At 40.0% G+C, this 26195-nt stretch overlaps 1 protein-coding gene across 1 annotated transcript in view; it reads right to left on the reverse strand.

Annotated features, from left to right (window-relative positions):
• Window positions 1-16801: 16801 nt before the first annotated feature.
• The window catches only part of LOC124789668 (ORM1-like protein 3), a 30521-nt gene continuing 21127 nt past the window's right edge, over window positions 16802-26195 (reverse strand). The window contains exon 4 of the mRNA XM_047257104.1: window positions 16802-17161. Coding sequence (XP_047113060.1) covers window positions 17026-17161 — 136 coding nt within the window. The 3' untranslated portion in view covers window positions 16802-17025. The remainder of the gene's footprint in view (window positions 17162-26195) is intronic.

Raw genomic sequence — 26195 nt, forward strand, 5'->3', positions numbered from 1 at the left:
TGGCTCGCTCTTCAGGAAAATTTTGAAGAATGGAGGTCGAAACCCTACAGCCCTACAGTGTACCATCACATAAAGACCAAAACGTGTGAAACTTCTTTTAGTCACTTCGTACGACAGGCATGAAAACCTCAGTCCTATTCTAACACCCAGACCCACTGGGGGGGGGGGGGGTGAGGGTGGAGGGAGGGAGGGAAGGAGGGGGAGGGGGGGAGAGAGAGAGAGAGAGAGAGAGAGAGAGAGAGAGAGAGAGAGAGAGAATGAATCTGTGGGAGGAATTTGGGGTATAAGATGCTATACCAACAATCCGCACAGCCACATACCTATGTGCTGTGCACAGACGAGAAGGTCAGAGTATGTGCAGTTTTCCAAACAATGAAAAAACATGGGAAAGAAGAGAAAGAATGGACACTTGAATAGAGCAATGCCTTAGAAAATAGTAACAAATACTCATTGTACAGGTGACATGTCAATCTGTAGACAGGCACAATGAAACGACTGTTACACATTGAGCTTTTGGCCAAAGCCTTCTTCAGAAAAGAACAACTGCATTGCACAGAAACAGAAATTGGAAGTGGTATGGGGCAGGAGGAGGGATAGCATGTCACATGTGGAGGAGTGCTGTTGAGATTTATTATTCCAACTCTTCCAAATGTTGCCTTGTCTGTAAACAAGATATTTGTTGTTCTATCTCTTCCAAACGTAGCCTCATCTGGGAACAAAATATAAAAGACAAACAATGGATTGGCAGTTTGTGCAACAAACCAAGGGCAAAAATTCCCCCGTGGTGGGTGCAGCAGGCATAAGGCACTGTACAAGGTGAACAGGATACAGCTACCAAGTCGTTCATCCATGCTGAACTTTGAGATGTACCACATGCCAGGGCGACTTCACCTTGTGCTCATACCTGGATCTTCTTCAACAGCCCTCAGAATGTGGTCTTCCTGGTACTCTTAGAAATTCCCAGTCTCTACAAAGTCCAATCTCGCCACTTTCATGAATGATGATGAAATGCTGAGAACAACACAAACACCCAGTCCCTGGGAGGCATATGAGCAACACAGTTTTCCACAATCCTATGGTGCTTTGGATCCTCTCTCTGCAATGCAAGAATATACAGCATCAAAGGCTGGATCAGTCATCTGTTTTCAATATAGGAATGCCGTTTGGTACAAGTGTGCAGCTTTGTATCTATTACCATTTGTGTGAGTGTAAATGAAAATGTCTGCCTGCTCACAAAACGAATATCTTGCCATGTCTGAACAAAGCACTTTCAAGTAACCCACTACCTATAGTAAGTGTACACAATTGACATGTTCAAGACAGAAATGACAAGCAAACACAAATCTTTGTGGCAACATAACGCCATCTACAGTACAATGACTCAAGTGGTTAAGTGAAGTTGTTGGGTTGTGTCTAGAAGCCATTGAACATTAACTTAATAACTAGAAAACAAAGAATTTTTGGCCACAGGTTTACATGAACCTTTTTTCCCTTGTTTTGGTGTATGGAAGCTTCTCCAAAGTTTGTGTAAGTATTTTTTGAAGTATCTTTTATATTCACTCTGGCAGCTTCATGCAGACAGATTGCAAGAGCAGATTTTAGATGTTACAACTGGTTCCACACTAGCTCTTTATTTTTCTACACATAAAATTACATAAGAAATGGAATCATGTCTACCTATAGTGATATTTTTTGAATTTTAGCTTTGCCTCCAGAGGTAACCATAATTTCCTGAATGAAAAAAATATTCATGCTGTGAGAAATGGGGCAGCAGTCTCACTTCACTTGACTTCACAATATGTAACTAATTGTCCAGGGATCTTTTATTCTGATTCAGAACACAAATATAAATGAATTTGTAATGCCTTGAATCTGAAAGCAAATCCATTATAATGTGTTATTTTTCATAGGATGAAATTTGTTTCACCTTATACTTTCTTGTTAAATTAGCAACCTCAATTACACTGCCCAGAACCATCTATTATTAATTCAAGACACAAGCAAACACACTACATGGCCGTTAAAAACAAAAGTGAGGAAAAATTAATAATGTTGCCAAAAACCTGACAAAATCATAACTCACAGCTTTAAGCCATTACACAGTTTTGCCAAGTCAAGGGTCTGTGATAAAACAAGTAGAAGATGGGGTGGAAATTGAGCTAGGTATTGCACATTTAATTCCTGCCAGAGGCTTTTACAGAATTCTGCTTATTGTCCCACTTGATTTGGATTTAAATGGCATCAGAACCAATCAATCAGCAAGGTAATACTGAAATTTGTACATTCAACACTAAATACCTCTTTTTTCAGTATTTCAGCCTTGTCACCACCACCAGTGCCACCAGCGCTAGGACTAGTCGATTTAATCCTCGCAGTATTTTCACCATACAGTGAGGCATAATGTTATGTATAGTTCATGCAAAATTGTTTCAGGTGTACTAGTTACAAACCTTTGCTCACAAATATTCCTGAATGGTACAATGAGTGTAATAACACCACAATATGTATTTTTGTTTTCAGACAGTAAGTTGTGTATGCCACAATGAGTTTACATTGCTCCAGTCGTTCTAGGTTTATGCTCACATGTACATTTCACTTAACATTTAATGTACATTGATTAATCAGCCATTTCACTTTATTTAATAACTTTTTTTTTATAAAAGCAGCAGCTGCCACTGCTTTCTTCCCATTTTCCACAAATTTCTGCTAAGCAACTATCCTCTTTTAAGTTACCTCCCAATCAATGCTTTACAAAGAATTCTTTCCTAATTCTACATTAGGATATTCTCCAGTGTACACTGGAAAGTCTATTTTCAAAGTTCTTTGGCCAACTATCTTCTGCAGATATTCTAATCCCAAAATACTTCGCTTGTTAACAATTTCTCAACCTTGAATTGTGTTTGAGCAATACAGTATATTTTGTTCCAGTCCCCATGGTTAAAATCCATTCTGTACTTCTGCATCTGTTTTGTAGTTTTACTGTTCAATCATCTGCTGCTTAATTCCTCTTAAATGTTTGTTATATATTTTTAACCAGACATCATACACTGAGGTGACAAAAGTCATAGTATTGTAATATGCACACATACAGATGGTAGTAGTATCACATACGAGAGGCATAAAAGAGTAGTGCATTGCCAAAGCTGTCATTTGTACTCAGGTGATTCATGTGGAAAGATTTCCAGTGTGATTATGGCTACAGAAAGGGAGTTAACAGACTGAATCCATATGGCTAGTTGGAGCTATATTCATGGCACTTACTATTTCAGAAATCATTAGAGAATTCAGTACTCCGAAATCCACAATGTCACAAGTGTACCGAGAGTACCAAATTTTAGGCATTACCTCTCACCACGGACAATGCAGTGGCTGACAGCCCTCATTTAACAACTCAGAGCAGTGGTATTTGCAAAAGACTGTCAGTGCTAAGAAACAAGCAACACCGTGAGAAATAACTGCAGAAAACACTGTGCAATGTACAAAGAATGTATCCGTTAGGACAGTGCAGCAAAATTCTGCATTAATAGGCTTTGGCAGCAGATAAGTGATGCGAGTGCTTTTGTTACCAGCATGACATCGCCTGCAGCACCTCTCCTGGGCTCATGACCACATCAGGTGGACCCTAGACAAGTGGAAAACCATGGCCTGGTCACATGAGTCCCAGTTTCAGTTGGTAAGGACTGATGGTAGGGTTTGAGTGTGATGCAGATCTCATGAGGCCATGGACCCAAGTTGTCAACAATGCACTGTGTTAGTTGGTGGTGGCTCCATAATGGTGCGGGCTGTGTTTAAACAGAAGGAACGGGTCTTCTGGTCCAACTGAACCAATCATTGACTGGAATTGGTTATGTTCGGCTACTTTGAGATAATTTGCAGTCAATCATGGACTTCATGTTCCCAAACAAAAATGGAATTTTTGTGGCTGACAACATACCAAGTCAACAGGCCACAGCTGTTTGTGACTGGTTTGAAGAACATTCTGGACAATTCAAACACGTGATTTCGCTACCTGGACTGCCTGACATCAACCCCATCGAATATTTATGGGACATAATCGAGAGGTCAGTTTGTGCCAAAATCTTGCATTGGAAACACTTTCGCAATTATGGACAGCTACATAGGCAGCATGGCTCAGTATTTCTGTAGGGGACTTCCAATGAGTCCACGGCACTGAGTTGCTGCACTACACTGGGCAAAAGGATGTCCAACATGATATTAGGAGATATCCCATGACTTTTGTCACTTCAGCATAAATGCTTAAATGATCACCCCACAGCTAATTATTGCCCAACACACAAAGAATCTTTTTACTGAATAATTTACAGTCTTGATTAGCAGACACTTTAATTTAATATTGAAAGCAGAAAATTCTTGAAATCCTTTCATTAACGAGGGCCTAATTTCAACTATATGCTTTATGAATTGGAAAGTCAAACAACTGGTGATCTGAAGAGAAGTTTTTTCCTATGAAACTCATTGTTTAATTTTTGTAATGTGTGATAAAATTAACAAGCTAGTATCAATCCAATCTAAACAGTTTTACTTCATACACCGCCTTACAATATGGCCCAGACAAAAATCAGCAGATACCACTGTCAGCTTTAATTTCACCAATGAAGTCTGAAACTCTCATATTTCCTCCATTCTTCTCCCAGTCATGGCAGTGAACTGGCAATGATGATTGTAGTAGGCAGCTAACAACATTATTCTGGCAGTTATTTTAAACAGGCTCCTTGCCTCTCCTACACTTCCCTATTTTAGCTAATTCACTCAAATTCATCACCCTCTTCTGGCAACCCAATCACAGAATATTTTCTTTTCCACATTCCTTGGTCTTCCAATTTGTCCAAACATAAATATACGCCATAAGGAGCTAGTAGTCAGACAGTTACTGGTTCATGTCAATACTGTTATTTTCTGGAAAAGAAAGAATTTTTTGTCTGGACTACACTTATTTTACATGTGCTTTACTACCTTCATCCACTGCTGTGATACAGCTTCCAAAGTATCCACATATCTAATTCCATCTCTTACACTATTTTTATATTCTTTTTTGTTTTCATGTCAAACTTTTGTATGAAGATTTCATTTTACTTGTGGAATGCTTTTTGTAACTTTTTCCCTTTCAGTTCAATGAGGCAAATTAATCATTCTACAATAATTTGTCCAGATGCTGCTTGTTTCTGGTATTATTTTACTGTATTAGTGTTTCCTGACATTAATTGCCAGGATTGAAGTATGTCACATCTTTCTTCGCGCCTGTAATAATCTTCTATTTTAAAAGTTCTCCCATCTCTACTATTTGAAAATGTTTTCTACATGTCTGTAGCCTTGGGTTTCTTAGCCCAGGACTAATAACTTCCATAAAATGAAGACATGAAAGTGATATTCATGAATTTAGTAGTGTAGCTGTTGAGCCTGTTTTACACAAGAATCTTTCTAATGAAAATAGAGTACCAATACTCAAAGTGTGTGTGCCTTTTGTGTGTCTGTGTAAATCAGCAACCAACTACAGTGTGAGTGTGTCTGTGACATCAATGATTTATAGATTGTTCTGTCTGAAGTATGCTGTATGCCCCACATGCATACACAACAGACTATGGGCCATCTGCTAACATCAGAAGTTAACCTATTCTGGCAAAGCTCACTCCTATTACCGAATTTGATTTTGTGCTTCTGTGTCTTCTTTACCTTTAATTAAGTTGTTTGTTTCATTTTCGTGAGAGACTGAAAGCTACACAGGGTTCTGGTATTCTCTCTTAGTGTTCTCCTACAAGAGACAAAATACTGAAAACAAAGAGGTATTGACGTTTTACAGAGGAAAAAGCTTACACTATGCATAAGTAAGACTAAATAGATAAACATGTTTTCAATTAAATTATTTCAACAGCAAAGAAGTCAGAATTATTTGATGAGAAACATGTTTGTTATTATTTGGCACTCTGCAAGAAAACGAGATGGAAATAATAAAGCAAAAAGGTGCTATTTGCTGTACTCTAGATATTTTCTGACGTGTTTGCAAATATACATTTTCTCAAGCAAATAAATTTTGTTCTGACTTGTTTGGGTGACACTTTTCCTATTCTTCCATTTCTCATAAATGTTAAGAACTTACCTAAAGCTTTTGACAAGAACTTCCTGAATTCTACTTACGTTGTTAATGAAATCTTATCATTGCTTGTTCCTACATTCGATTTTTTTTAATATCTTTTTTCCATAAAAAGTATGGACCCTCACCACCTCACTTAATATGCCAAACTGCATAGCACACAGCTATCACAATACACGCAATTTTGCACCAAGATATAAATGAAAATGACCCTAGAAACAGATGAGCCTCAATACAGGAATAAAATTCCAATGGGCGCTAGAGTAGATTCACTTGTCTCAAGTAGTCAACTGAGACAAGGAAGTCCACTGTGCAAAAGTGGCATGAAATAATGTTTTCTGTGTGACCCATTCATTTATGGACTAAATTAGATCATCAGCAAAGAGGTTTTTCACAAATTACATCCTCAGAAGAAGACTGTAAAATAAGCAATGTCTTACCCCCAAGAGGGATGTCTGAGCTAACTGATTATTCTTGACTTCTAACTTCTACTACTGTTCATCTCATGTCTGGAGGTATTATGCTTATATCCCCCCCCCCCCCCCCCCCACACACACACACACACACACACACACACACACACACACACACACACACACACACACACACACAGAGAGAGAGAGAGAGAGAGAGAGAGAGAGAGAGAGAGAGAGAGAGAGAGAGAACTGAATCCAAAAGAACTTTATGAATGCCATCTGTGATTCAAACTTTATCCTTATTATAATACCAATTGATTTACATAAGTAAGGTTTCTCAAAATTTGTGCTGCTTATTCTGTTGTATACAAACAAACGGAAGGATCACATACTGCAAATACTGTCACATAATAACCACAATCAAGTCAAAATCCAAAAGCAGGGGCATCAGTGAAGTACAACACTTAGCACTGAAAGCCTATTTATTACAGACACCAATGTACAGACAGGACAGGACAGGACAGAACTGAATTGAAGAGTCATAATCCTCAACTTATTATGTAATGTCCAACAAGTATACGATACAGCCCAAAGAAGCTTTAGTAACTTATTCAATAGTCCCTCTTTCCACACTGGTGTAAAAGTCCGTGCTGAGTCTACCTGAATATCTCACTGGAAAGTGCTTTGCTTTAAAGTGCTCTTATTCCTCTTCCTGGGTGTTCTGTACTGGAGCCATCTTTCTTGCTTCTTCAGTCTTTTTGATGAGGTGTTCACTTAGTCATTCCAATTATTGTCCAGCTGAAACAGGATGTATCAGTCTCATGATCATGGAGCAGAAAGAACAGTGTTAAGCCCTTGCTTCACTGTGTTATATGCAAGTGTCATGATGGGCAGGATTGCATCCCAGTCTCTGACATTAAAGCCGGCCGCTGTGGCCGAGCGATTGTAGGCACTACAGTCTGGAACCGCGAGACCGCCACGATCGCAGGTCCGAATCCTGCTTCGGACATGGATATGTGTGATGTCCTTAGGTTAGTTAGGTTTAAGTAGTTCTAAATTCTAGGGGATTGATGACCTCAGATGTTAAGTCCCACAGTGCTCAGAGTCATTGTACCATTTGACATTAAAATATATCAGAAGCATGTCTGCCAATGTCTTTATCAAAACATTCTGCGAGACCATTCATCTGAGGGTGCTAGGCAGTTGTCTTCCTGTGGGTGATGACTTAAAATGACTAACTTTGATACTTGTCTTGAGTGGAGGACTTTTCAAGAAACCCCATAATTTCTGGAGCACCAGCAGTCGGCATAGCTTCGGTGAAGCGTAGAAGGTGAGGTAGTCAGTGCAAACTATTATCCATTGATTCCAGTTTGTCCACTTCAGTTATCTTCATATGGGGTCCATTTCAATTCGGTGGAATGGCAGTGCTGCAGGCCGAATTGGTACCATATGCCTCTGAGGTAATTATTGTGGCACATGCTTGCTCATTGGCTCTCCTTACAGTGTCCATCAAACTGAAAGAGACCTGGCCAATGATCCTGCATCTGATTCTGTCTAGAGACTTTACGAATTCCAGGTGACCAGATGTAGGTGCATCGTTGGAAAATTTTAGAACTGCTGTCTATTGATGAGCTGGGATGATGAGTACCCATTTGTGGCTGCATTGGACCACAGTTCCTTTTATAAAATGTTTCATTTATTATCAGCAATGCTGATACTTCCCTCTGTTCAGTAGTAATGTCACTTAATGCAGCAATGACATATTTTCTCCCAAGTCGCTGTGGCCCATCAAAGAATTCCTTGAAATGCAGTCAGTGTCTTTGCATTCATTTTGATAACACTGTGGCATCGTACTCCTAAAGATCCGGTGTCTACCTTAACAATTGATCTGATGGATCCTTCACACATGGCAGAGACTGGTGGTCATTACAGTGGTGAATGGTTTGCCAAATTAACAAAGCTGAAAAACTTGTTTTGGCCCAAGCAACTACAAGGCACACTTTCTCAGTTGTAGAGTAAATCACCTCAGACAGACTACTCTGGAAGCATAAGCTGTCACCTTTTCAGTGTCTTCCTGAATTTCTACTAAAACGGCCCCTATCCCAAAAGTGCTACTATCGGTGTGAAGTTTTGTCTCAGTTTTCTCGTCATGCAGTGCTTGGGCTGGAGCAGACGTTAGCACCTCACCTACATTTACCTATGTAGTACACAAGCCACAATATGATGCATGGCAGAGGGTACATTTTAATACTACTGGTATTTTTCTTTTCTGTCCCACTTGCACATAGAGCAAGGGAAAAACAACTGTCTATACGCTTCTATACAAGCCCTAATTTCTATCATCTTGTCTTTGTGGTCATTATGCGAAATGTATGCTGGTGGGAGTAGAATTGTTCTACAGTCAACTTCAGATGCCAGTTCCATAAATTTTCTTGGTAGTATTTTGTGAAAAGAGCGTCTCCCTCAGGAGAAGGAAAGAACTTTCTTGTGCCTCATTATTTGGCTTCTCCTTGCAGTGGTTCTTGCAATGGCTGTGCCTTAGTACAGAAGTCCTTTAAGAATCATTTTCCAAGAAAACTTGCCACTTCATAATGTGTCAAAGAGTCAGAAAATCTGTAACTCCTTATTTTCTCTGGATCAAGACAGGCTGCATCACCATTAAGTAGGTGCCTCAAGATTTTTATTTCTTTGGTAGTCAAGAGGCACTCTTTTGGATTCAGATGGAGACCTACTTCTCAGACTGCTTGATGTCCTGCAAAAAAGATCATGTCATCCAGATAGAAAAGGCATATCGTCCATTCACAGGGTTGAAGCAGGTTATCAGTCATACGTTTGAAGGTGGCTGGAGCATTATCTAGTCCAAAGAGAATAAATGTGAACTCATGGATACTGTCAGGAGTTATGTAAGCAGTATTTTCCCTTTCAGAGTCATCAGCCTCAATTCTGCTCCTTTCACGGATTTTAGCGTGTCATCAGTGCACGGTAATGGGTAGACATCCTTCTTCATAATTCCATCCAGTCATTTGTAGTCAACACAGAAATACCATGTGCCATCCTGCTCCTTCACAACAACCACAGGAGAATACGAAGGATTCTCCGAAGGTTCAATGTCATTTTGCATCACCTTCACCACTTCCTCCTGAATTATCCATCCTTCAGCTGGCAACACCTATAAGAGTACTGGCTGATAAGTAAATCACCTCAGTATTAATATAAGGCTTTTTTTTACCCTTGTCCGTCTGCTCTGTCTTTTTCCCCACATCAGATTTGGAAACATCCAAAACTTGTCAAAAGAGCAGCTATCACTCATCGAAATTGTTACTGTGTCAGACCAGATCTTCCTAGCAGTTTGACAACAGCTTCCTCCACTGAACTGTCTGCAGTGATAGTAAAATATGATTCTTGGTCAGTGACACTGAAGTGCTCACCCTGAACTAGTTTCATAGTTCTTACTTTTAGGGACGAGTTGGGAGTGCTCGTGACAGTGATCCAAAGTACTACTAGACCACCAGTAATGACTGTCACTGGCATGAAGATTCCTTTTGCGAACCTGAGTAGCTTTTTGCAGTCAACAGAAGCTTCACAATTTATCTGAGCACCTATACTGCCAACTGGAACTTGTCTTTGATGGCAGGATAATATCTCCAACAGCTAACAACCATCAAGAGCCGTATCTGTTGTGTGCACTTGTTGAAATAGCTTCTTCAATCTGGGGATTTTATCTTACACAGTCTACGGGTGATTGTAATAAGTCCTATCTGAAAAAGCATTATGGCTAAATAGTAATAAAACAATAAATTTGAAAGGCTGTGCTCTGTCATTGATAGTTACTCTTGTAAGACAGGTTCTTGTTGGCTGGACGTATTTCCCATTTGCAACCTTCAGCACAATCACTTTTGAACTGTGAAACAGTCTTCTTGAACCAATGGTGAAAAGCATTCAGCATAATGGGAGGGGAAAAAAAAAAGCCATCGAGTCAACTTGCACTTATGCAGATTGGATTACATTATAAATGTAAGGAATTCTGAGAACCTTGCAGAAATGATAAATACTAAATAACAACTAACTGTTGGTGGCAATGTTTGAACTGGCCAACTGCAGTACACCAGGTAGTGACACTAGCCGCTACGCTACATTTTATGCAGTACTGCTGGAGACAATAACATAATACTCCCGTGTGTTCACACTAATCTTCTTGGTGATGTTACAGCTTGCAGGGTAAACTTGAAGTTGAGGCTGTAAACATGATTTTCTCTGAAATACTCGTGTGTATCAGTATCACAGTAGCTAACCTTACACCTTATATTTAACTTTATAAGGGCATCTTTATTTCTCATGTAATATACACCAGTGTATGTGACTTTTTTTTAAAAGTTATCAAATATTGCACAATACTGTGAAATGGTACAAATATGGAAGCCTTCAACTCTCTTATGCAGCACACCAAGGAACAGTGGAGCAAGCATCACTAAGATTAGACGAGAAGACTTGTCACTGGCGGAAAACCTAAGAGACAAATTCAAACATACCTTTTTATATAATATAAACTCTTTTGGATTTATCACTAAATAAGACTGCAATGTTTTATTTTAGATACAGAGAACAACTAAAAATTTTTGTACTATACTGAACAACACAAGGCACAGTGAAGGTCCACCAATGACAACCTTGGTTGGTGTGGCAGAGCTGTGGAAGAGAGATGAGAGTGGGTCCCTCCACTGTGTGCGAGTGAGATATGGGGGATGGCAGTAACAGCAGGAGAGATCATTGGCACAGTCCAGCAAAGAATGGACACAGTGCCTGGTCCTAGTTCACATGACCACACCTGATATTGCGTCCAACTCCTGTCATGTTGATTGTACCCAGAATTATGGTATAACTCAGCTCTAACACCTATGCTGCAAGGATCAGATGGGTAATGGTCGAAGATAAAGGTGGCTACCATTTGTGGTGTCACAAAGGAAGGGACCACCACTATCGTGTGAAAGGATCCCTGCAGCACAGACTTGGTGGAAGAAGATTTTTATTCATTGATTTAATGCATCAGCAATAGAGTTTCATTTACATAAGCCACCATGTTTGTTAAGAAGACATCACTGATGCAACATTTGAACCCATGAGTTATTATCTCCATAACTACCGACACTGTCCCCACGGCAAACTTCCTTGAGAATTAAGCAGGGAAGAATGTCATGGGAGGTAGAGAGCTGCCTGGCACCATTTTGTCAAATTCAGAGCTGTGAAGACATCACAAGCAAGTGGACTTTCTGACTGCATACAACTCTGACCAACATAATTTCTAACAACATACTTAAACGCCTCAATTACTTTTTGCTTGATTAACTGTCACTGGAATACAGATGGTTACTTGCATTTTTATTAATATCTCAGTAGAAAATGAAGGCTCAGTTATTTCTCCATCATTTTCAGGTATCCATTGGTTTTGATTTCTTTCATGAAGCTGAGAGCCTTTAAATGTTATTGGCCAGCACATTGTGTTCTGAGATCAAGAGCATTAAATTTCATGACCTAGCAAACAGCTGGAATGAGCTGCCGACTGAAAATGAGATGACAAAGTTCCTTGTGTCAATAGATAACTTTGTGTCTAAGAAGACATACAATACCGAAGCTGACACAAAACTGTAAAAAATGAAGTGTGATGGAAAAAAATTGTGACCTGAATAAAAAGGCAGTTTTCTTGTCAGCTTATCAACTAGTGCTTGGTGTGCTATGGGATCACAATATAAATACCCTAGGCATTAACAAACATTACAGTGGGACCTAATAATACAAACTGCATTTGCACATGTCCCAATGTTTCACATTGGGCAGCTACTGCTTTGTCATTCACATAGTTGAGACATCTTATTTTCATGTACAACTGATAAGAAAATCATATCGAAATATGAGGCACAGAAACATGTCTTACACCACAGTCCAATGTCCATACAATTAAATCCCGAAGAACTCTTATGGATGTTGTACAGTGGGGCAAACAAACTACCTTCACAGATATCACTTTTCTGGCATCTGAGTTTACTAGTTTTGTTATTCTGTGTGTTACTGGAGTTTGTCAGTGAGCAATTACATATTACATTTTTCATAGTCTGATGTCAACCTAATTATCACCACCACCTTCTTTGATGTTCCTACCTTTTGTCTACTAGAAAGGAATTCAATAAACAATTTTTACCTGATTACAATTTGATCCTGAACACAAGACATCCCACTATCTTCAAAAAAATCCTTGAAAATATTCTTATTTTTAATAAGTTCTAACTAGTAAAAACCACAAATTGTTCTATTAATGTAAACTATTTTAAAACCCATCCAAAAAGTTGACACTACTTACTGCAAACATATGACAGTTCTGGGTACCTGAATTATTTTAATGAAACAAATCAAAAATCAAACAGCTAACCTGTAGCTTACTTTAAATTTCTCTCTTTTTACACACTACCAAGTTAATATTTTGTTGGATCACCTATTTCATTTTCATCATCACTGGTATCACCATCTGGAAGGATGCCATATCTTTCTCCTTTCTAGTCTCGGCATTTAGAATCCTTGAGTTCAGGAAGCATTTTGACAAAATCTTTAACTTCTTTCCTAGAGTGAACGTGGTGCATCATTTAAAAGGAAAGTGGTCACAAAGCTGTTAGTGATAACATATGAAATATCAGTTCACAATGACCACTACTAGAAGCTACAAAGTTGTGTGAACATGAATTATTATAAAATCAGTGTTGTCTTTTGCTATTGGATCCTCAGCTTTTTGTGTAAGGTATCATATGAAAAATAATACACACCCTCCACTCCCTTTCTAGCCCCCCAGCCCACTGTTATCGTAATTTGTGCTCTTTTTGCACGTCAGAAGCAGCAATTTTTCCATCAAATACTTTTCTGTTGCTCTGGAACATTGTAGGCTGCTATTTTCCTATAAAATCTGTCTGTTGCTCTGGAACATCGGAGATCACCATTTTCCCATTTGAAACATTGGGAGACATGTTTTACATTTTCTCCAGTATCACTCACATACTTACACAAGCTTTCTTGCACCAACAAATCTGTAACCATATTGCCAAGCTTATGTATGGAGCCTCACTTCAAGATATACAACACTCAGAAAAATTATAAAAGAAGTTTATTGCACTTTTATAATGCTGAATGCAATTTTCATGTTTCCCACATTATTTACATATACCAACTCTAAATTAAGTTTTTTGTTTTCTCATTACATTCCTTTAATTCTATCCTTAAAACTATTCTAATTATCATACAAAAATGCCCTGTGATTTTGTACAGAAAAATCTGATGTCATCCACAGCTATAGAGTTAAGTAGCATTATCTTCTGCTCTAAATGTCCTTCAATCAATCTACAATAAAGTATTGGCATTTAGAAGTACGTCCTGCAGGCATTTTTTCTTTTGCCACTGCTTTCCTGCGAAGCAGCACAGCTTCCTGGCATCTTCCAAAGCACTCAAGTGTGTATTATTGCAGCCTTTTTATTCCAAGTGCTTCAGATAAGGCCACTTAACACTATTTGACACATCAGAGTAACATGTCTCTAACTGGTATTGCCCCCACATTTCATCAAATTCCAAGATATGCAATTGTTTACTGTAATGTTCTTCACTGTAATGTAATTCCATGTCTTTTCACCTCCCCCTCCTCACATATTTGCTTCAAATTACATTCTACCTGCCTCTGGAAAATTGCCATGCCTTCAGTTCACTCATTCTGATAATTTCATATGAAGGGTCAGCTTCTGTTGTCTCTCACCTGTGTGTACTTATACTGCACAATCTGCTCCTCCAATTCATTAAAAGCTTATCTGCTTACATTGTCTGTATATGTTGCATGCATAGATAGTGCTCTTCAATGTATTCTTTCCCTACGACAAATTCAATACATACACTTTTGTAATACCACCTTTCTTCATTCTGCATACTTGCTTGTAACTTCTGCTTTGTAAGATCATTTATTTAAAAGTTGGCATTGCATAGTTTGCATGAAGCAGTTACCAACTGTAAACTCTTACACTGACATACTCAGTAAAATCATGACTATGATTCAATTTCACTGCAGGACCTCTACAAATTACCATTCATTACAGCTTTGAGTCTGAAAGTAAACTCAATCAGGGTTGCCCCAAGTTTCACCAACTGAAATTCCCTGATACTTCCCTGATTTCCAGACAAATTTTAGCATTTTTTGCTGACAAATTTTGAGACCTCAAGGGTACGTTAGTATGTAAGCTGACAATGTATTTGCAGCTATGGTACAAGAAACAATATTGCAAATGAAGAAATATCTTTTAAAAAATGAAAAAAGAAAAAAAAGAAAAGACAGAAAGCTTGCAAGCAGATGGCATATACTGTTGTAAGCAAAAATCTGAAGTACGAACATGAACGTCTTTTGTAATGAACTGTTTTTAGATGAGAAAGCAAGCCAAGTGGTTTGTGTGTTTCATTAAGATTCCTGATATTTTATTTCAATAAAACAAAACACATTTGGTGACAAAAATATGCATTTCCTTGGAGTTGCAAGACAGATTTAAAATAGCTTCACTGATTTCAGAAATAACCTCAGAAATACGTAGGACTCTTGAAGGACGTGCATAAGTCAGGGAAGAACTGTGTATACCAACATTGTAAGAGACCAGCAATAAACTGTTGGTTCTACTATGTTCGTTATTGTCTGTTATTACCCACTGTGTTATATCTATTATTTTAAAGATATTGTGTGAGTTTTCTTTCAAGAAATATATGAGTTCATAGCATACAAACCGCCAGCGACTGACAATTTTCTTCTTCTTACTGTCCTTACTTTCTGATGTATTAACTACTTTTGAAGTGCCAAAATGTACAACAACAAATAAAATGTCTACAAAATGCCACATTGTACAATGTTCTTGCTGTGAGACAGTCACAATTCCTTAAATCCATCACCTATGACCGCTGGTCTGCTGAGGAGCACCGCAGTCCTGGGTCCATGGATAAACCATGAAAATCCGCTGCATTATGCCATACACAAACAGACCCATCCTGCAGGCAGATTGGTGAGACTAGATCAGACGGGCAGTGCATGGACATTAGTGGAAACAGAATGGCTTCGGATAGGCAGGCCCGATCCATTAAAGAAACGGCCTGCGGTTCTGGTCTGTCACAGAAATCCAATCATGCGGCCAGCTGTTCACGAGCCACAGATAGCATGGTGATCAACCCATGCAACAGATAAGTTGTTCAAATACTCTGCGAATCAATAATAATAAGAATAGGTAGCAATTCACCGTAAAGATCATTGCCGAGCTGCAGCCAGCCACATACAAAAGAAAATCACACACTCACAACTAAATTTTCAGCCACAGCTTTTGTCAGAAAACAAGAGCATACACACATTCACACAATCACTCTGACCTAACTCACGCATACATGACTGCTGTCACCGGCTGCTGCGTCTACAGTCACTGACAATCAGATCCAAACAAACCACTCGTGCCTCCCTGCCTCTCATCAGCAGCTGCTAAGGCTAGTGGCAAGTAATGGTGGCAGCACTGACTGCAAGCTGAATGGAGTGGTAGGAAGGGGTGAAACGTAGTAATGAGGGGAGTAGGGAAGCGGCGAACGTACTCAGCAGCACTGTCAGTGACAATGCATGACTCTTCCGTAAACAAACTGTTTCATCTACTGAGACAAAAACGAGATTTTCCATTTTATTTTTAAACTTCCCTGACATTTCCCCAATTTCCCTGACATGTTCAAAATTCCCTGATATTCCTTAATTTCCCTGATTTCCAGAACCTGTGGCATGCCTGTCAATATTGATCATCTTTAAAAAACGTTACAAAATTTAAGTGTGGCAGTTATAACAAAAATTCCAACTAAATTTAAAAATCAATGACTAATAATATTAACATAAAAATAATGACACGTACCAATGCTTCAGCTGCAAAAGAGGATCCTGCAGTTTTTAATAATGAATTTGGAGAAAAGCACAATAACTGCAGTTATTTGACATATTATAAGTATTTTCACAAATATGTAACATGACATTAAATTAATCGTGTTAAACAGCAGTTACAAATCTGAATCTAGTTTAAATATGTGAAAGATGTAAGAGCTGCTTCACACAAATGCAGAGGGTGATGATAATGCAGAATGTCACCATTTCAGTGAGTTTATTTAAACAATACTGGATTTCTTTCTTTCTACACAAATATCCTAACCAAAAGAAATTTGTCAAACAACAGAGGTAAAATCAATGCAACGAAAGTCTGAACAATATCGTGTTTATCTGGAAAGTTTTACACACAAACTGAAGTAACAATACCTGCCATACACTTCTCAAAGCTTGAGAGTGTTTAAAAAACACACACACTTAACTGCAATCTCAACCATAATGGCAGTTTATACTGTAAGTACAGAGCATCTGCAAAAGATGCAGTGACGTCTGTAACATTGTATAATTTTACACACAGTAAGTCATCAGAAAAATACTTAGTACTTATTTATACCAAAAAGTCTCACTCTGTGGAACTGTGGTAGCTTCGGCAGCAAGACCAACATCATCGATACAAAATTCACTACGAAATGTCCAGTTGCATACCTTGTGTAGTAGCTAGCCAGGAAAAACCTGCCAAAAAAGAAAAAAATTGTGTAAAAAAAGAGTGAACAAATAATACTCAATTTATTTTCACTTCTCATACCCTATCTACACTGCTTACCTTCCACCATCAGCACCATCACCACTCTCTCACTCAAGCCTGCATGTATTTTGTAAGCACTCAAATTATATATTAAAGCTACAATTCTTGAGTGAGAGGGAAGTGGTAAATAAGCACTAGTGCTGAGATTTGTTTAAACTCAAAATTAAGGTCTCTACAGTACATGACATAAATGCCATACACCTTTATCGTAAACATTTACAAGTTTATTCATATTGTCACATTAACTGCATTGTTTAATGTCTGGAAAGCACATTTTGGACCATAAATTTCTACCTTTGTTTGATATTGAAACAAAGTTATCATTCTTTGGGATTCCGAAATGGATGCCATGTTCAACACCAGGTAGCCTTTTGATTTGGCACCACACTAGTAGTCTTCAAACTGCTGTCAATAATTATCTACTGAAGTAGATTCTCATTTGGCATCACAAAATCTAGTGAACCCCATTCTGTAGCAATCTTACTACAGGACTAATCCAGGATCTGCACTTTAGCAACTAGCAATGCTAAACACTAGACCACAGAGATGGTATATTAAGGTTGCTGCATGTATGTACAAGAATTCGTATCATTTTGCAGTGGACACAGACAGTCACTAGACATTTCAAACTAATGACTATATACAAAAGTGTATTAAACTTTGTGTACTAATGGTTTAAGTTTTAACATGTTTTTGTAGCTGGACATTTATGGTTGGGCACAAAAAACTGACAATTGCAAAAGAGAAAATATTCTCAATACAATGTTGCTGCCAATTCTGATTAAAATCAATCAATAGAAATTCAAAATCAATAATGAATATATGCTTACACCACCCATTTCTCTATAAACATAATTCAGTAAATAATATGGTTATAATAGAAGGAAACATTCCACGTAGGAAAAATATATCTAAAAACAAAGATGATGTGACTTACCAAATGAAAGTGCTGGCAGGTCGACAGACACACAAACAAACACAAACATACACACAAAATTCAAGCTTTCGCAACAAACTGTTGCCTCATCAGGAAAGAGGGAAGGAGAGGGAAAGACGAAAGGATGTGGGTTTTAAGGGAGAGGGTAAGGAGTCATTCCAATTCCCGGGAGCGGAAAGACTTGCCTTAGGTGGAAAAAAGGACGGGTACACACACACACACACACACACACACACACACACACACATATCCATCTACACATATACAGACACAAGCAGACATATTTAAAGACCACATAAATATGTCTGCTTGTGTCTGTATATGTGTGGATGGATGTGTGTGTGTGTGTGTGTGTGTGTGTGTGTGTGTGGGCGCGAGTGTATACCCGTCCTTTTTTCCCCCTAAGGTAAGTCTTTCCACTCCCGGGATTGGAATGACTCCTTACCCTCTCCCTTAAAACCCACATCCTTTCGTCTTTCCCTCTCCTTCCCTCTTTCCTGATGAGGCAACAGTTTGTTGCGAAAGCTTGAATTTTGTGTGTATGTTTGTGTGTTTGTGTGTCTGTCGACCTGCCAGCACTTTCATTTGGTAAGTCACATCATCTTTGTTTTTAGATATAATTCAGTAAATATATATGTATTCAATTTGGGCATTTAAAGCCTTTTTGGACCCATAGAACACTTGATACAGGAAGTTATGATTATGCGCAGCAGTGATGATAAAATACAAATCACTAGAACCATGACATCTGTCAGCAGTTTAGAAAGGGTAACCGAAAGAAGTGCACAAATTGGTTGAGAATGTACAAGTACTTCAAGACTAGATTAAACAAGTTCATTGTAATTCAGTTGTACAAGACTGAGCCAAAATCAATATATTTGTTGTTTCTCGAGTACAACATTGTTATATGTGACTGCCTCTTTTCTGCCTTTTTCAATTCTATTACTTTCTCTGCTGCATTTAATACATATTTTTTATAGTCAAACCAAAATTTTCCACACTGTAACTCCCTGAAGAGCCGTTTCATTCAATGCATGTTCTTCCATGGCAGTTTGTGATTTTGGTTCCTCTAACTTGTCAAGTTCCAACATTTTGGCTGCTTTCTCTTTACCTTCTTGAATTTCAGCTGGTATTTTATTAGTACTATGTTACTGTGACTACCACAATAACTCTTGTTGACCAGAACTTGATTCCTGAATCTATGTTTAACCAAAATAGAGCCAAACTGATGTCTTATTTGATCCCTCATTATCTCCTATGAGTGAAATATTATTTGTATTTGGTACTAGCCATGAAACCCTGCCAATTCAACTTCTCCTTTGGAAAGCAATGCTGTGCCTGCAAGAAAACAGGATACAGAAACAGTGATGGAGAAGTTAAGTTACACGTCCTTAAAAGAGCTTTATACAACCAGTGCAGCTGGTATTACCCTAGTATAGTTCTCTTGCTAGAAAATTAAAAACCACTGTCTCTCTCTCTCTCTCTCTCTCTCTCTCTCTCTCTCTCTCTCTCTCTCCATTCTTGCCCACAGTTACACTTCCCAAATAAGTAAACCAGCGACCATATTTTGGAAAGAGTGCAGTGAACAGTAGTCATTGGTCAGTTTACGCTTGGTGGGTTTAGGTCATAGCTATATTTCATATGCAGCAAACTAACATTGAAATTGCTTTTAACAGTGGATGGAGAGCGATATTCTTTCCAGTCTCAAGAAAATACACTAGATATATTGCAGGTTGTCTGCAATGAGGCTGGCTGCTACACATCACACTTGCCGCTATTGCCATCTGCTGTGGCCTGCTATGCAGAGAGTGGAGCTACCTCCGGGGATGTTTTTTCACTCTATGTTCCCTCATTTCAGGAAACTTTGCAGAGGTAAAAAGATATTGGACAGCTACACTCCTGTTACTTCTATATGAACAGCTGTACGAAGCTGAAGAGGACAACATAATAGGCTTCTATCATTTCTTTAAACACACTGTCTAGCCCTATGACACCAGTCACGGAATAGTCAGTGTGATATTCCTTGATGGCATGGTGACTACAGAATGCTATGTGAATGTTTTGGAAGGTGATTTCATTGCCATATCCAAAGTGACCCTTATTTCGACAAGATGCAATGCAAGACAGAATTCAACCCCATTGAAGCAGGAGTATGTGTGATGTTCTGGAGGAGCACTTTGGTGACTGCATTCTGGCTCTGGAGTACCCAGAGGCCACTGGCATGGGCCTCGATTGGCTGATGTATTCCCCGGATCTGAACACATGCGACTCCTTTTTGTGGGGCTATATTAAAGACAAGGTGTACAGCAATAACCACAAAACCATGGCTGAGCTGAAAACAGCTGTTCAGGTGGTCACCGACAGCATCAATATTCCAAAACCTCAGTGGGTCGAGCAGAATTTTGTTATTCGTCTGCACCACATCATTGCCAATGATGGCAAGCATATCAAACATGTCATAACCTAAATCTGAATATCTGTAATGATGTTTACATGTTGAATAAAGTGTGTACATGCTCTAGTTTGTAACTAATTTCCTTTATTTCATATAGTTCAATAACTGTCACCCCGTATATACACACAAAGAAGTGTGTACTGCAGGTGTAATGCTATTGTACTGTTCCTATACCAATCAGAAGGGCACCCCTGATTGGTTTGTGAACATACATGGGTACCACAGATGCTACCTGTGGGTAGAGTGCAGCACTCAAATGAATGGCAGCATTCCAGTTGAAAGTAAAGCACCAATAGACGCATTACAGACATCTGTAGAACAAAATAATGGGCATCTATCATGCCACATAGGGGGCACATTATAGAGATCCCAACAGGGGGAAGCGACACACATCCAACGGGCAGTCCCATCCAAGGGCTGGTATCAGGAGAGACATCCCTCATTTTCAAAGAGGACAGTACACATGATGGGTAGGGAATCATCAAATGGCAATTGCATTAAGTAACCAGGAGTTGGCCCCATCGTATTTGTAGAGGGGAGAGTCCCGATTTCTGTGGAGAGGCTGTCAACAGGACTAGGGGGAAAGGCACCGATAGCCAGATGCACCCCCGAATGATGAACAGGGTCAAGTAGTTTCAGAGTGGAAAGAGCCACCGAGCCATAAACCTGACAACCATAATCTAGTGTGGACAAAATGGCTGGCTCAAATGGCTCTGAGCACTATGGGACTTTACTTCTGAGGTAATCAGTCCATCTGGACAAAACAAAGCACAGAAAAGGTGGAGAAGATTAGCACAGTCTGCACCCCAAATTATGGGCCAGGAGGCAGAGAGCATTAAGCTTCCACATGCATGTCGTCTTTAAGTGGTGAATATGAGGCAGCTGTATCAGCGTTTCATCAAAAAGAAGGCCCGAGAAATGGAACTGCACTACAACATCTAGGCACTGGTTGTCTAAATAAATTTCTGGATCGGGGTCTGCTGTAATTCTACTGTAGGTCTACTGCGAAAATGCATAACCTGCATTTTGGAGGGAAAGAACTGGAAGTCATGAAAAAGGGTCCATGCAGAGGCCAGTTGGATGGCACCTTGGAGTGGGCTTTCAGCAGATGCTAACAAATGGGAGCTGCACCAGATGCAAAAATTGTGAATATACGCCACCAGGGTAACCAGAGGCCCAACAGAAGGCACAAGCCCACTGATTGTGGTGGTGAAGAGTGTGACAATACAGAACCCAATGGGATGCCTTTCTCCTGGGTCTGAGGGATGTCAAGTGAGGTGTCAACTCTAACCTGGAAGAGTTGGTGGGATGAAAACTCACAGATAAAAACCAGAAGGAGGCCACGAAATCCCCAGTCATGGAGAGTAACTAAAATGCAACAGCACCAGGCCCTGCTGTATGCTTTATGTATGTCAAAGAAGATCACTGTCTCCAACCTGAGTAAATGGCAGTTGCAAATCATACTTCCCAGAATCCACACTGATACAGTGACAAAAGGCCCCGAGATTCAAGTATCCAACATAACCTGAAGCTAATTACCCTCTCGAGCAATTTAAAACATTGGTCAAGCTAATCAGTCGATAGCTGTAGAGACACGTTGGGTTCTTCCCAGGCCTAAGGACATGGATAACTATGTTGTCTCACCATTGTAAGGGAACACCACCTGTGAACCAAATGCGGTTGAAGACCCTGAGCAAATGTTGCCTCCGTGTAATGTCCAAATGTTGGATCATCTAGGTGTGAACGGAATCCGAGCCCTGAGCCATGTCGTGAAGAGGTAAGAGCCTGCACAAATTCCCATTCAGTGAGGGGTTCATTATAGGCTCCAGCTTTGGAATGGTTGAAACAGAAAGGGGTTTCTTCAGCTCTGCCAGAGAAAGGTAGCAGGATAGGAAGAAGATGCCGACTTTGTCGCAAAGTGCTTCACGAGATGTTCTGCGAGGATAAATGGATAAGTAAGCAGAACACCCTGTAGGAAAGATCTGGACAGCTGATTGTTGGTGGCCCAAAAGGCTACGGGGCTTGGACCAAACCTGCAATGAAGAGACATACATCCCCAGGGAAGAAAGATATTGCTCCCAGCATAAGGTAGTGGGCCTTAGCACAGAGATGCTTAAATGCCATAAGGCTGATCTGTGAAGGATGTCACTTAAATCATTGCAGCAGCTATCAGCGGTCCTACACAGCAAGCGCAATTTCCTTGGTCCTCCACAGTACTAATCAGCAGATTTATATAAAGGCCAATTGGCTCTGCAGAATGCCCAAAAAGGGGGCCTGTCTGCCTGGCAGCAGCAGGGGAATAACAGAATCACCATAAAGTGGTCAGTGACTCAAAGATCATGATACGGTGACCAATGTAGGGAAGCCACGAGAGCGGGGGAGGACATCATGAGATCAATAGCAGAAAAGGTGCCCTGAGAGTCACTGAAATGGGTAGGGGAACTGTCACTGAGGAAACACAAATCAAAGCCCATAGTAAGCTGGTCAATTAGAAGACGCATACCCGTCAGAGTGGCAGTCCCCCACTGGGGGTGGTGTGCATCAAAGTCCCTAAGGAGGAGATAAGAGAGGTGGGAATTGCTGTACTAAGATAGGCAGTTCAACATATGGAAGTGGCCTATCTGAAGGGAGGTAGGCATTGCAAATGAGGATCTACTCACTAATGACATTGATACAAACCAAGGTGCAGACACCTCCAGATGCTATCCCAGGACCAGCACAGTTCTGATAGAAAACCAAATAATTACAAAACATTGAAGGGTGATCATCTCTGAAGCGTGTTTCTTGAAGAGCAAGACAGAACGCAGAATAAGAGGAAACAAAGTGTTGTATTTCCAGGAGGTGACAATAATATCTGTTGCAATTCCACTGGTTAAGTGTGTTGCATGAGTCCAGGATGGACATAAAGAAGCCAAAGGGAGGTCACTTCTTCTACTCCTCCTGCTCCTCCTCTTTAAGAGCATAAGGAGGGCAGGATACCCAGGGAGAGCAGGCCTCTGCAAGCTCCAGGATCAAAAGAGAGCAAGCGGCCTTGGGCCACAAAGACAGTGAGTCTCGTAGCCGAGATGTGGTAGCAGGCTTCCAGCCTGAGAGACCTTGGGGGACCCAGGGGGGAGCCCCATCACTGGTGGGTAATGAAGAAGGGGGGCACTTCTACAGTCAGGAAGGAAGAGTGACACCCAGAGGGGAGGGTACGGAAACTGCAGGGGAGGGGGAGTGGGAGGTGAAAGCGGTAAGGAGCTGCATTAAGGAAAAGGGAGGAGGGTGGAAGGTTTCACAGAGGCAAAAGTTGAAAGCGACACCAGATAGTGTCATTTTTTGCAAGCCTCAGCATAAGATAAGTGACCCATGGACTTGTACTCTTAGATCATCTTTTCTCTGTTGTAAGCTAGGCAGTCTGACAAGTGTGGAGAGTGGCAGTCATGACAACTTACACACACAGGTGGTGAAACACAGGTGCTTCCCTCATGGAGTGGGTGTCCACAGTCATCATACATAGAGAGCCCGCCATACAGCAGGAAAACATATGCCCAGAATGCAAGCACCGAATGGCATGTATGGTTTCAAGTCACATTGGTAGCATGACCTTGACCTTCTCTGGGAAGATACCTCTCTCGAAAGCCGGAATACACGCGTCGGTATCAATGTGGTTGTCTTTATGACCCTTCCGCACACGGCGAACGAAGTAAATGCCGCGTCACTCCAGATTACCCCATCAGTTTCCACGATGAGGTCCCAATGAAAAATCACTCCCTGGACCAAATTCAGCAACTGGTGAATGGTAATAGACACCGGGACATCACATAGATGATCCCAAGCACAAAGAGTTGCAGACTAGGCGGCAGAGGTACACTAGACTCTCGCTAATCTGGCCCTCAGTCGTCCAGCCTCTCAGTAATCCAGTGCACACCCAAAAACATGTGCACAATGAATTATAGTGCACAACAACGCTTAGTTAAACAATGCTTTATACACTGTATTTTAAACTGTAGCTTTCTTTACAATTCAGAATCATATCTTCTGAAAGGAAACATGTTTCACTAAACCTCAAGAAGAAACTCGAAATTTTAGACGAATTACATCAAGGTTCTTCGCAGAAAGCAATTGCTGCTGTGTTCAATGTTGGATGAGCAACTATTTATGACATCAGAAAGAAAGAAGATGTTATTCGATAGTACTCAAGACAAATGGATAGTGAACAGCGAAAACGGAAGGTTATGCGAAAGAGTGAGAATGAGAACTGGACGTAGCTGTTTATAGATGGTTCATACAAAACACAATAAAGGAATTCCAGTCAGTGCCCAATTATAAAGGACAAAGCAGCTGCATTTAACAACTTGGCGGTAGTAACTTGTCTGCAGTGAGCGAAGGTTGGCTACCAAATTGGAAAAAAGACATGGCTTTCAGCAGCTGGCAGTCACTGGGGAAAGTCGCTCAGCTAATGGTAAGGATGGTGATGAGTTTGTAAGCTAGATATGGAAGATAACAGAGGAAGAATATTTAACTGCTGATGCCTTGTATGATGCTGATAAAACAGGATTCTTTTAAAAGATGCTTCCTTCAAAAACATTAGCGGCCAAGAATGAGAAGGAAGCTTACGGTTACAAGCAACAGAAACAGCATGCAACATAAATGACGTGTTTTGATGCAAATGGGAGTCATAAACTACCGCTTATGGTGATAAAAAGAAAGAGCTCCCACTGAAAGCTATCCTTATAACTGACAATGCCCCCAGTCATCCTTCAGATGTTTCTCTGAAGTCCGATGGTATACAAGCACTCTTTCTCCCACGCAATGTGACAGCCCTAATTCAGCCCATGGACCAGGGAATTTTGGAATCAAATGCCATTATCGACATTTGCTTCTCTTCTCCTTGCTGAATAAAAGTGAAAACGACTATCGAGACTATACTGCAGGCGTGGAAAGCAATTAACATACATGGTGTTTTCCAAGCAGCCGAATCATGGGATAATGTGGATAGCGCTACCATAATGAAGAGCTGGAGAAAATTGTGGCCATCCATTTATGCAGAGTTGGATCAAGTACTGACTGACAGCGATGAGCCAGTCAATTCAGAATTACCAATTAATTTGTACACTGACATGTTTCACAACCTTCCAGGGGAAGAAGAAATTGATGAAGAAGTTACTAAGTGGCTGAATGAGGAAAACTGTGATAGGGACCAAATTTTAACAGATGAAGTGTGTAAGAAAGTAATGATGAAAGTGATGAAGAAAAGGACACATGAGGAGAGAGCATGAAGATTTCTCACACTGCTGGTGCTGAAGCTGCCGAGTTCTTCCTGGAGGACATTATGCAACAACCATATACATAAAGTACCTATGTAACACTTGTAAAGCAGTTGCGTGATACAGCATGCCACCATCGCGTATCGTCATTGCGACAGTTAAAAATTAGGGACATGTTTGATAGTGAGTGATACAACTGTATAATTATGTACAGAACAGAATCTAGGACTAAGTTTACTTTGAAAATTAATGTATTTTTGGATGTAATAAAGTATATCCTCTATTTTAAAATTGTATCCTTCAGTTTAGTAAAGTACAAA

The sequence above is a fragment of the Schistocerca piceifrons genome, chromosome 3 (genome assembly GCF_021461385.2).
Source record: "Schistocerca piceifrons isolate TAMUIC-IGC-003096 chromosome 3, iqSchPice1.1, whole genome shotgun sequence".
Taxonomy (NCBI): Eukaryota; Metazoa; Arthropoda; class Insecta; order Orthoptera; family Acrididae; genus Schistocerca; species Schistocerca piceifrons.